Source organism: Perna viridis, chromosome 2, assembly GCF_037379345.1.
Source record: "Perna viridis isolate PV_CMFRI_1.1 ecotype Kerala chromosome 2, ASM3737934v1, whole genome shotgun sequence".
NCBI lineage: Eukaryota > Metazoa > Mollusca > Bivalvia > Mytilida > Mytilidae > Perna > Perna viridis.
Window position 1 is genome coordinate 41,848,674 of NC_142446.1, and position 11,749 is coordinate 41,860,422.

The following is an 11,749-nucleotide window of genomic DNA, read 5'->3' on the forward strand; positions in this document are numbered from 1 at the left end:
TGCAGATATGTATTGATATTTTAATGTAAAAAAACAATCATAACACATTAAAAACAGAAGTGTCAATAAGTATTGCAAGGTTGCCACCAAAGCTTCAGCTGTTATTGGGTTAACATTCTGTGGCTAAATCTGCATACCATCAAAATACTGAAATAAACAAAACAACACAGTGTGTAGACAATAAAATGCTAGGCATCCTTCCCTGTGTGCATCTATATGTACAACCTTTGCACTATCACATATACATTTCATTCCCAATTTTATAAAATTTATACTGAAGATTGCTACCACCAACAGCTTGATCAAATTTGAAACAAGGCACTATTTGAACATTTTTGTAAGAGTTATTGCTCTTCAAACTTACAAAATCTTGCTAAGTTTCATGTGCATAACATTGTAAGCACTCTCATGCTTATATTTCCTTCTTAATTTTCATAAAATTTATACTATTACCAACAGTTTGGACAAGTTTGAAACAAGATGCTGACTGATCATTAATGTAAGATGAAACAAGGTACTGACTGATCATTAATGTAAGAGTCATTGCCCTTTGTATTTAAAAAAAATCTTGCTTATACACATCCACATGACATTGAAACTACTAGCACACCTTCATTTCTTCAAAATTTAGTCCCTGGATTACATTCTTTGATTTCCACTAGAATCTTAGTTCCCTTGATTACTCTTAAACAACAGGATGCCATCATCAACAACTTTGACATGTCAGAAAGAAGAAGCTGACTGTGCCTATTGATCTTAGAAAATCTTGCTTTATTATTTTCACTGTTTGATATATTGTAAACATTACTTAGCCTTTGCATCTTTATAGATCATCATAGAACACAATGGGGTCAATAGAACACTGTTCTTTCATATATTTAGATTTTGTAACTTCTTAGAAATAAAGGAAGAAAACCACCCAGCTTACTTTAGAATTTAAATTTATCTCATTAAATTCACAAGACTGGAAACCTTTAAACTTTAACCCAATATGCACTTACATAAGTAATCTTATTACATGTATTAGGTTGTGGACCCTTTGATTTGAAAATAACATTTACCATTTTAATTTGAAAAGAAAATTTACAAGAGTACTTCTAGAACAGGAGTTTTCTTTAAAGAACACACAAAAACAACATGTACATGTATGTATGATAAATGACATACCTAAGTGATGCTACTAATCCTGCTGGCATAAACTTTCCTGAATTCATAAATCTGTAACCCATAACACCAGTTAACAAGGCACTTGTAGCTGTAATACATTATAATTAAATTTCAGAAGTAAGACGCTTTCTGATTAGATAAAAAATTTTGTCCATCATCTCATAGACCAAATTTTGTAATGTGACTATGAAGTCATCAAACTTTTTTAATGATTTACCTACTGAATTTTGATACTTGAAATAATCTCAATGCTTGTGGTGCACACTTCTGGTTATTTAGTGTGCACCATGTGATTGAGGTAGGTTATTTATAGACTGAAAAAATATCACAGTCATGCCTTAAATAACCTGACTTAAGATCTAAACAGGTATAAAGTACAGGTTCAAAGTTCAAAAGCATTATTTAAAGTCCATACATGTAAAATATTACAACACAAGCTCTACTGAGCTTTTAAAACTGACATTACAGGTGCACCTAAGAATCATACATGGGGTGATAAGGAAATGTTTTTTCCCAACTTTCTTCTAAGTGTAAGTTCATCAAGTATGTCCTATTAATGATTTGACAATCAATAAAAGAAATGAATGATATGGGGAACCTGGAGAAATTACTGTTTACTTGATACATTGTGATCTTTAATAAAATAAATGGGGGAAATTAATTTTTCAATAGAATTAAACCATTCTCATCCTTTTCCCAACTTAGAATATACTCTACTGAACCTTTAGAATTTATCAATATTGTGGGATTCTGAATGATTTTTTTTCATAAGTTTAGGCTATAGTGTGATGCCTAGTTTAATGAACAGGTACATTTGTTGTTACAGTGGCCAGTGGAAGGGAGAAAATTTCTCACTGTGCCTTAAGCAGTTTATTCACAGTTCGGTGGCATTTTTCTCTTTTTGACACATCATCTGTTTTCCCTGCTTCTCTATCTCTTATTGATAATTTAATAATAAACATGGCATTCTGAAAATTAAGATTGAAATGGAAGTTCACAAAACATTTAGCTTGCAATAATCATCTTTCTCGTTAATTACATGATTGAATACATTTTTGTTTTCAAAATACATTGTGCATAAAATCTTTTAGAAAAGTACCTACCAAGTGAAAGACCAACATTTTTAGGGTCATGAGATGTCTGGTATGCACCAAAACCCATCAAACTACCACAGATAACTCCTGCTGCTAAGGATGGAACACTACCTATGAAAACATTATGGATGACATAAGTTAATGGTATTCATCTTTAAGTAGTTTTTGAAATGCGCAAGTCATGTATATGCTACAATAAATATGTGTAATACATGAATTTTCTTCTGCTTCAAGGAAATACATGTATTTACTAAAATATGCCAGTAAATACATGAATTTACTATAGAAATATCGTAATTTACATACAAATGAATTTACTGACTTCAATTTAGCATTCCAATGGATTAACGGATTAATAGAATAAGCTCACTTCATTTCTACTACTATAAAAAGTGTTCACTGAAATTAGTAGTGGCGTTATCAGAGAGGTTAATTACATAGATTTTCTGTGTCATACACTCCTTGAAATGTGCACATTTCCCATTTTAGCATTCGTGTATCTTTTACCTTGCACTTACACACTGTTTTGCGTTCGTTTTAAACACGCTCGGAGTGTTTCTTTAAATGTGTTTATTTTTGTAATTTGATTATTTCCTTGATTTTTAACTAATATTTTTATACTTTTTGCTATTATTTATTTATATGTTTTCCTATTTTTCTTTCGTCATTATTTGTTAGTATTATTATTTTTCATTGTTCGTTTATTGTTTTAATGCACGCTGTGTGCATTCGTTTAAATGCACAATAGAAACGTTCGTTTATCGAATGTTTGGTGAGTGTTTAGCATTCATTTAGGTATCATGTTTGCAAGAAACCTGAAAGCCTCAAGGAGTGCTATGTATTTTCTGGATTATAGGTCGATGAGTATTATTTGAATTGCCTAATTAGTAATTTTGACCAAAATCGACAAAAAAACAGATAAGTTGAATTTGACGTATGCATTTATATCGTAGGTGCCAGCTGAGATCCGAGTTGAGTGTTTTTTTTTTCTCAGCATATTATTCCAGCGATGTAACTTTGTATAGTGTTTCTGAATTAAGTCAATATTTGTTGAGAAAGGTTTAAGAATGGCCAGCGGTCAACATGTGGTTAAGATCCGGGTCAGAAAGTTGCTAATTTCAAGTTTCAGTGCAATGACAATACAAGCATATGATTCTAAAATAAAACTGTTAGTCACCTGCTTTGACATAACCAAGGAGGCCGCCTGCAGTCACCGTTACGGCGTATGCAATGCTGATGAAGTCGGTCATACTTTCTCTTTCCTTCTTTCTGTGGGCGTACTTATCTCCCTTGTCACAATCAGGGGAGATAATCGAGAGAAAACAATGTCTGGTTCAACTAACTTTCCTGTGAAGACAAAACAGGTATTAACAGTTTCTATACCATTATTATCGTCTTTTTCGTGACTGTTATTTTATATAAAATATTGTTTACTATATAATCTGCTTGGGTGATCAAGGAAAAGGATTTGTAATCTATATAAATACCCATGAATTAAATTTTATTTTTTGATTTTTTAAAATAATTATGTGACTGTGAATATCAAATACTGGTGTGTGTGCGTGTGTGTAACCTAGCATTTTTATAAAGATCCACACACTGAAATTAGAATAAGGACCAGGAATCACAATGTCAGTAGCTAAATTGATCCTAGATCACTTGCACTCGTCTCGGAATTAAAATACCACTGTACATAACTTTAATACCATTGGCATAGGGGTAACACGAATCACCGGAATGCCCCGTAATCACCGAAATGCCCCTACAAATCACCGGAATGCCCATTGAAATCACCGAAATGCCCCTTCAAATGACTTTACATGATGAATTTCATAAAGATTAATGCTTAAAATTTTCATAAATGCATAATTCCTACCATAATTAAATATTTTAAAGTGTTGTTTCTCGAAGCGTCAATTAGTTCAAAGAGCGATAACTCGCATTGGAGATAAAGACTATGTTGCGCAATCTCTAGTAATTACCAGTAATCAGGTGGAAACTCAATATGATTTATACTTCATAGACTTTAATTGATAACTAAATGCTGAAATTAGTTCATGATATTTTTTTATTGGTACACAGTCAATAATATGTCAGCAAAGCAGATAGCAAATTCTTACAAAACACAGAATATATGAAGCTACTATTAAAAAAATGTAAGGATTAACACATCATAAAAATATAAATGATAATAAGCATGTAAAATCATTCAGCAACTATTTAAGAAGCGTCTCAGGCATATGACATATAGCTACTATTTTAAATCACATAACATGATTAAAATTCATCTGATTGATAATAAAGACGATAATATAATATATAATATAATACAAACAAACAAAAAGAAAAAACAATCACGATGACAAGATGTGTGGCAGAAAAAAACCTATTCCCAATAAACTGAAAAAAATAATTTAGATGTCCATGCGAAGAGGTTTAATAGTAACAGTGGAGTCCTACCCATTTCTGGGCATCTCAACAACAAGATACGGCGTACGCACTGTTAATATCAAACAGCTGAACATTCACTTAGCTGAACATTTACTTTGTTTTCGTTTTTTTGAATGTCTTTGTCCTCTCGTTAATTTTTCGTTTGTGCTGACCAATCTTTTTGCCTAGTGACCTGGGCTGAACTACAGTCATTTTACCGTCCGTAGAAGTAACAGTCATTTTGTCTTTGGGAATAAATTGTCTTAAACGCTTGTAGTGTCTGTCACGCTCCTCTGTCGTTTTTGATACCCAAACAGTCCTTGTCACCCCAAAGTGTTCGTAGGTCTTTGCAAGCCTAAACTGTCCTGTGCCAACGATTGCCTTCCTAATGTCTTTAAATTGGGCCTCTATGAGAGTTGTCAGGATGTTGACAAGGTCTAAGAGGGGTTTCGATTTCCAATTTATAGCTTGCTTTAAGATGTGATTGAGAGATTCTGAATTATTGTTAGTCCATGCGTTTTCTACTAACCCGGTACATAATGGTTTGTTGACTTTTTCTTTCAAATTTGATTTCAATTTGTTTTGAAAGTACCTGTGAAATTTGCCTGACAACTCTCTAGATGCGTCTTCTATGTCATCAGATTTTGCGTCGAAGCAGATACTATCGTCAGCATTAATTAGTCCGTCATTTCCAAAAATCATGTCTAAGATCCTTTGCCTATCGGCCTTGTCAACGCAGTCATCAATCAGCTTCTGCTTTGTATTTTGATATAGATGACGTTTGCAGAGCAGATGTGTAGATTCGGGAAATGCTGTGATAACTGCGTTCACAAGGGCTTGTTCTTCGTCTGACCCAAAAACAAGATTTGATTTGTCTGTCCCTGCTAGTTTTGTACGAAGATGATTGAAGAAATTGCTATATGATTCAAAGTCGCTATTGTCATGTATAAATAATGGGCCTAGAAAAATTGGTGCATCCCCCGTATTGTCAGAAACTACGCTAACTTGCTTGTAGCATGTGGCTGTTACATGCATATCACACAGATTGAAGGTCTTATCAATTCCTAAAATTGATTGGCCTGTACAACACAAGTTTTTAATGTCCGTCATCTGTTCGTCTGTATACAAGATAAGGCATGGTGCCTTACCCTGATCCCTAACAATTGATTTCACGATTGATGTGCCATTTGCAACTAATTTGTCAATCTCGCTTATGTGGTCAGCTATATTTCGATGGGCTTTAGAAAAATTGTAAGTTTGCAAATACTGTAATAGGTCATTTACATCTAAAAAGGACTTGTGAAGACACCCACTGGAAAAAGGATGGACGGAATCGTCGTAAATAAAATTAGAAAAAATGTGTTCCTCACTCTCGTCATCGTCATCTGAAACCCTTGTGCAATTATTGTCTGCACTGACATTTATTTGATCTACAACAATTGGGTCATCTACAACATTTGATTGATCTGCAACATTTGGAAGTGACTGATCTACATTGTCTAATTCTGAATTAGCATACGACTCATCAAGTGTGACAACAGAACATGGTTCCTCAGTTACCAAACTAATCAGGGGTACAAAATGATTGGGAGAAAATGAATGACCTGAAAAAATCATTTGTGTCCACATGAGAGTAACAATCGGTTGTTCAGATACATTTACACTCCTACCAACTACTTTCCTCGTATGAGGTTCTGACACAAACTCTGCTAACAACTGAGGTGGGTAGTATGACCTGATGGGTTTGCCTAGTGCAGCACTTAATGCATACATGTGCATCATACTAGAATATGCGTTAATTTTGAGAGAGTCAATTATAATGTCTTTGTATGTACCGGGCACGATTCTGTTGTCTTTGACAAGGTCGATGTGCTTTCGGTGCGCGGTATCGTAGAACTGTGGATGGGTCAGGATCTCAATGGACGAAAGTAACCTTAACAGTACATGGAAGGACTCAGTCCCAGTTAGAGCTTTTGACACAGATCTGTACATACAGTTACCATCACCTACAGTCTTTGCTGGGAACACACTAGAAAGCAGAACAGGATGATACATCCTTAAAATGTCAACAGACACAGAGTCGATTGTTAAATGAGCTTTATTTATTTCGGTCGGTTCAGGAAGTTTCACACCGTAAGTCTCAAGTAACAAGGATTCAGATGTCGCAGCCGCTTTCACTACACTGGGTTTGCTGTCTAAAACCGCCTAGAGCCTAAAATAAAACGATTGAAATGTATTAAACAGATAATCTCAAAAATCACTTTGAACGAATTTGTAATTGAAAGAAACAAAAAGATTAATATCATCGAAGCGATGTGTTCATATACGTGTATTTAACGCGGTACTACAAGTTCTCACATAAGAATGGAAAAAGAAAAATTGAAATCATTTCTAAAAGGAAGGCCTGGTACAATCCATTATACTTATTCTAAGTTCAACATATGAATATTAAATATTTAAAAAGTAAAGAACGTTTTCAGGTTTCTATTTCCATTATAATGTCAGGAAATGTAGAATTGCTAAATTGTAACATTAATTAAATACCAATGTATATACATGTTATGCCATTGTGTATACATGATTATATTAACCGTATGGCTCAATTATATGAAGCCATCTTTTGCTAGATATATTTGTTGCATAATGTTGCGTAATGTTCTCCTTACGGTAGGTATTAACACCCCACTGCAAACAGAATGTTGACATCTATTATCTTTCAGGAATCACTAATTCGGTGTTTGTATTGAAAATTTTTATTAAAAAAAACCTAATCTCTCAAAATTTAAAATCAGGAATAATAAACATTTAAATACACGTCTATGAACACATCGCTTTTTTTTTTCTTAAAGTTAAAAATAATTTTTATCACATTATATGCATCGTACAGTTATTCTAATTTGTGATTTTCTGAACTCTACTCATAGAAAATGATTGTTGATAATTAGTCGGCTTTGCATCTTGCTCAATCTAAGCCGGGTAATTACCGTTAAACTAATAATTTGACATTTAGCTGAACATAACTCATCAATTATTCATCTAAAATCAGACACTCTGAGTGAATATTACTCATAGCAATTAGTTATGAATCTGTATATAAATTCCAAAAAAAGATTTCATTGCCATTCCTCCTTCTGGGACATTTGGAATAAAATGGCCAAAGTAGCGCTAGTGGGTTCAAGTTACGTGTCTAGACTTGAAAAATTTTGTGAGGGTGACTTAAAAATTCCAGGAGAAGTAAAATTCTTTGGGGTATCTGGAATGCGTGCTGATAATATTCCACAAAACAAAATAAACGAAATCTTGATTTTCAAACCTGACATAGTGATTATTTTAGTTGGTGGCAATGACATTTGTGATAATTCCTCACCAAATGACATAGTAAAGAACATCAAAAACCTTGTAGACGAGCTGAAAGAAAACGCTGTTCAATTTATTTACGTTTCTGAAATACTACCTAGAGGAAAATTCAAGTATTCGGTGGAGTTATCTTTCTTTGATGCTAATATTTATTTCTTTCAATAAAAAATCTTCGTGTAAAAATATCAAAATTTTATTATGTAGATATACCTCATAACATCTCATAGAATCAATATTTATAAAATTTTAATAGTTTTACAACAAAATAAGGGGCATTTCGGTGGCATTCCGGTGATTTGTAGGGGCATTTCGGTGATTACGGGGCATTCCGGTGATTCGTAGTACCGTTGGCATAGGCATAGTTACAGGTATAGGGACTAACTTAATTAGGACAAGTGCCATTGCTATAAATGTAGACCACATGCATTCGATTCTTAAGAACAGTTAGTGAAACCTTTCAGTCAAATCGAATTTGCATTTGGCTCGTGATAATTTTTTATATGACATTGACAGCTATTATTCCCTGTGATTACAACAAAATTGAGTCATTTCTATGATTTAAAAAGTCTTTCATTCAATTTAAAAATTTGTGCATGTAATTTTAAACAGACGTGTAGCTGAGGCCAAATTGAAGTGTAGGCAAAATTACGGCAGGTGGTCTGGGGTCCAGGGGGGCAAAGCCCCGTCGAAGCTCCGCGGAGATAGCGTTTTAGAGCATCATTTATGCCTCTCCTGGATGTATTTTATCTCAAAAAAAAAAAAAAAAAATTGGCAAAATTAAATGCAAAGAAACTCCTGGGACTTCAGTTCAAAGTGTTGCTTTTGTTGTAATGAGAATTATGTATACAATATGCAATTCCTGCTAATTGACTGGTTTCAAGTACAATATACCCAGTGTGTATTTTATGTTTGTACCTAGAGCATACCGGTGTCATATGATATTTTGACCCCTGGTTAAAATATCTTATATCTTAACCCCGGGGTCATCCTGAATCCTGGCTGAAATATGGGATTTGCTTTCGTAGAAAGGTCAGGAAATTACTTGACTATTTATAGATGAGAAACACGTGGTTTTACTTATAAATACACACAACGTAAAGAAGGTCAATAAACAAGACAATCACAATATATATTATTATTTATTGATAAAAGAACAATACAATGAGAAGGTCTATAACAATTAAATACCAGATCAGAAATGTTGAACAGTGATATCCCTGGTTGATCCACAGTATCGTCGTCTTACCTGAACTCACACTTCCGGTAAAATCGTAATTTCGATTATAAGAATAGCCCGGTTATTTGCATAATTTTTACTGGCAATTAGGCTATGCAATTAAGCGGAATCCACTGTATATCGTAATTTTTTTTAAAACACAAATCATACCAAGAAATTTTAAAATCATACAATTAAATTGTACAAACAAATTTTAAAATCATTCAAATGAGTTTTATAAACCATACAAATGACTTTCAAACAAAAATTTCTACTTGGCAGCAGTCTAGTATTGAGCACTTGCAAAGGTAGCTAATGATAATTTTCATTGAAGAATAAAAAGATTTCAAGCATTGGAATGCCATTCTCAAAAGTGTAACAATCTAGCAGCCAGGTATAGGCACTTGTTTCTACAATATTTGATTATTTTAAATAAAAGAACACCTCTTCAACTAGCTACGGTAATACTGCCTTTTTTGTGTAAGTTGATTATTTTTCATATCCATTCCACTAATTCCAATGGATATGTACTATGATAATGTAAGGGTCTTGGAAAAAAAACAAAAAACAACTTTTATACATTTATATGTACATGTAAGTAGTTTGGCAGTGTTGTCTTGAGATGTTATAATCAAGGAAGAAATGTAGTTTACAGAATATAATAATTTTATCCTTTAACTTCATGACTGGTTGGCGGTTTCTTCCATGAGACAGCACAATAAAAATCAGACTCAGAGTGTTTCGACTGGTACAAGAAGAGTCTGTTTGATTGGTAAATCTTTCTTGTACTAAAATGCATGAAATATCAGCCATTCAGTGTTCAACTGTAGTTAATCAATCTGTCGATCTGTCATCCATTGTTCACGTTTCTAACAATTACTTAAATTTTGTGTAACTTTGAGGTTGGTGATCTATGTATATCTATGTACCAGTAAGAAAGCTGCCTTTGAATTAAAGAATATCAAACTTTACATCATGGATACATTGTGTATATGGAACCTTATATGTTGATAATGGGTTTTTGAGTTTTCAGGCATGACCTCAAATACGCTTTCAGCAATTTCCGTGATACTTTTCAGACCATAGAGCTCATTGGTGCATACAGTACTCAAGTTCTTTGCAGTAATTTTGAGGACAAGTTATTCATTATTGTTTCTCAGATCAACAAGATTGGAACAATGGTAAGAAGTATTATATTTTTGTGTATAAGAATCAATGTATTGTTCAGTAATTTTGTACAACAAAGACTTGTCATCTTGACCCATATTAACCTGCCCTTTAGTCCTCAAAAAAGTTAAAGAATAATTCAGTGTAATAGTCAGTACCCTTCCATTTGAGTCTATCAAGTATAAACTAATTTGTCCAATAGAAATTCAATCAACCTGTTGAAATTTATAGTTTTAGATACTATGTAGTAGTACTTCTTAACACAGATTTGAGACACTTGTTTGATATGTTGTAGGTTGAGATACAGAGAGATGTAGTTTTGGATGAGGAAGCAGGGAGACAACCCATGTATTCAACTCGTATTCTTTTAGGAGTGGACGAGGTATGATTTAGTTCAGAATTAAACAACACCAATCTACATCCCATGTAATGAAGAAATCTTAAAATTTCAATATGTCTGTTGCATATCTTCAAATGCCTTTTACATTTTCATTAATAACTTTTTTTTAACAAAATAAGAAATACATTTTATAGGAGTCTATATAAAATGCAAAACTAAATTGTTTGATAATTGGTTAAAGGGTAAATTGAAAAAGAATTTCTTATAAAAAAAAACACTGAACACTGAAAATACTGCATTTTACAATTTGAAGGGAATAACCTTGTCTTCTAAATTTTATGACTAGACTGTCAAGTTTACCATTGAGGTAATCAAAAACAAATTGCTTTCAAGAGCATACTTAAAACTTATACTTTACCTCTGTATGAAACATTCTATACACATTTTCATATTATTTTCAGCCCCTTACTCATGTCCTAGCAAAGAACATAGTCTCCAAGATAGATAGTGCCAAATCTATAATCTTAGGAATGTCCCTGAAAGATACATCCAGAGATACAGTTCTAGCCATCAGTGATGTTGTTAAAACTGTTGTAAGTGCAACATAAAATTTGGAGAATTATGAATCAAAACTTGGAACTGAGCTGGCTACAGCTTCCTGCCATCAGAAGCAGTTGTCTAGACCATGTGGTCACAGAGATCTTGGACAGTAAACCATAGAATGTGCACACTTTGTGTTGAAGAAGATGAAAACTATATAACTTCAATCATTTGTTATCAATTAAAACTGAGTACTGTCATGAAAATATTTTGTGCATTTTTCTTTGCTATCACATAGCAGTCTTCTAAAACAGCTAAACAAATTTGGTTTCCCTTTAAGGAAGTGTTTATTGTCCTATTAACCTAATCGATTGTCATTAATCAAGGGTAATCACAGACTTGAGTAAGGAACCAAGACCGTGCAAAGAAAACTGACAG

The 11,749-nt window shown here is 33.2% G+C and overlaps 2 protein-coding genes across 2 annotated transcripts; one reads left to right on the forward strand and one right to left on the reverse strand.

The window, feature by feature from the left end:
* Positions 1-3: 3 nt before the first annotated feature.
* On the reverse strand, positions 4-3,552 carry LOC148625128 (transmembrane protein 14C-like). Its single transcript, XM_088568437.1, has 4 exons — positions 3,439-3,552; positions 2,271-2,372; positions 1,168-1,255; positions 4-147 (listed from the first exon to the last, which is right to left on the reverse strand). Exons 1-4 carry the CDS (start codon positions 3,509-3,511, stop codon positions 102-104), a joined length of 309 nt encoding a protein of 102 aa, XP_088424563.1. The 5' UTR covers positions 3,512-3,552; the 3' UTR covers positions 4-101.
* LOC148625129 (proteasome assembly chaperone 3-like) lies at positions 3,501-11,577 on the forward strand. Its single transcript, XM_088568435.1, has 4 exons — positions 3,501-3,625; positions 10,344-10,445; positions 10,727-10,813; positions 11,233-11,577. The coding sequence occupies exons 1-4, from the start codon at positions 3,587-3,589 to the stop codon at positions 11,377-11,379; spliced, it is 375 nt and encodes a 124-aa protein (XP_088424561.1). The 5' UTR covers positions 3,501-3,586; the 3' UTR covers positions 11,380-11,577.
* Positions 11,578-11,749: the final 172 nt, after the last annotated feature.

What these genes read in the sequence shown, in the direction of transcription:
- LOC148625128 (XM_088568437.1), bottom strand. Translation starts at nt 3,511, where the DNA reads ATGACCGACTTCATCAGCATTGCATACGCCGTAACGGTGACTGCAGGC. An exon ending in CCTTGGTTATGTCAAAGCAG is followed by an intron (nt 2,373 to 3,438) that starts GTGACTAACAGT and finishes ATGTTTTCATAG; the next exon opens with GTAGTGTTCCATCCTTAGCA. An exon ending in GGATTAGTAGCATCACTTAG is followed by an intron (nt 148 to 1,167) that starts GTATGTCATTTA and finishes TGTTTATTTCAG; the next exon opens with TATTTTGATGGTATGCAGAT.
- LOC148625129 (XM_088568435.1), top strand. Translation starts at nt 3,587, where the DNA reads ATGTCTGGTTCAACTAACTTTCCTGTGAAGACAAAACAG. An exon ending in TCAACAAGATTGGAACAATG is followed by an intron (nt 10,446 to 10,726) that starts GTAAGAAGTATT and finishes GATATGTTGTAG; the next exon opens with GTTGAGATACAGAGAGATGT. An exon ending in TTCTTTTAGGAGTGGACGAG is followed by an intron (nt 10,814 to 11,232) that starts GTATGATTTAGT and finishes TATTATTTTCAG; the next exon opens with CCCCTTACTCATGTCCTAGC.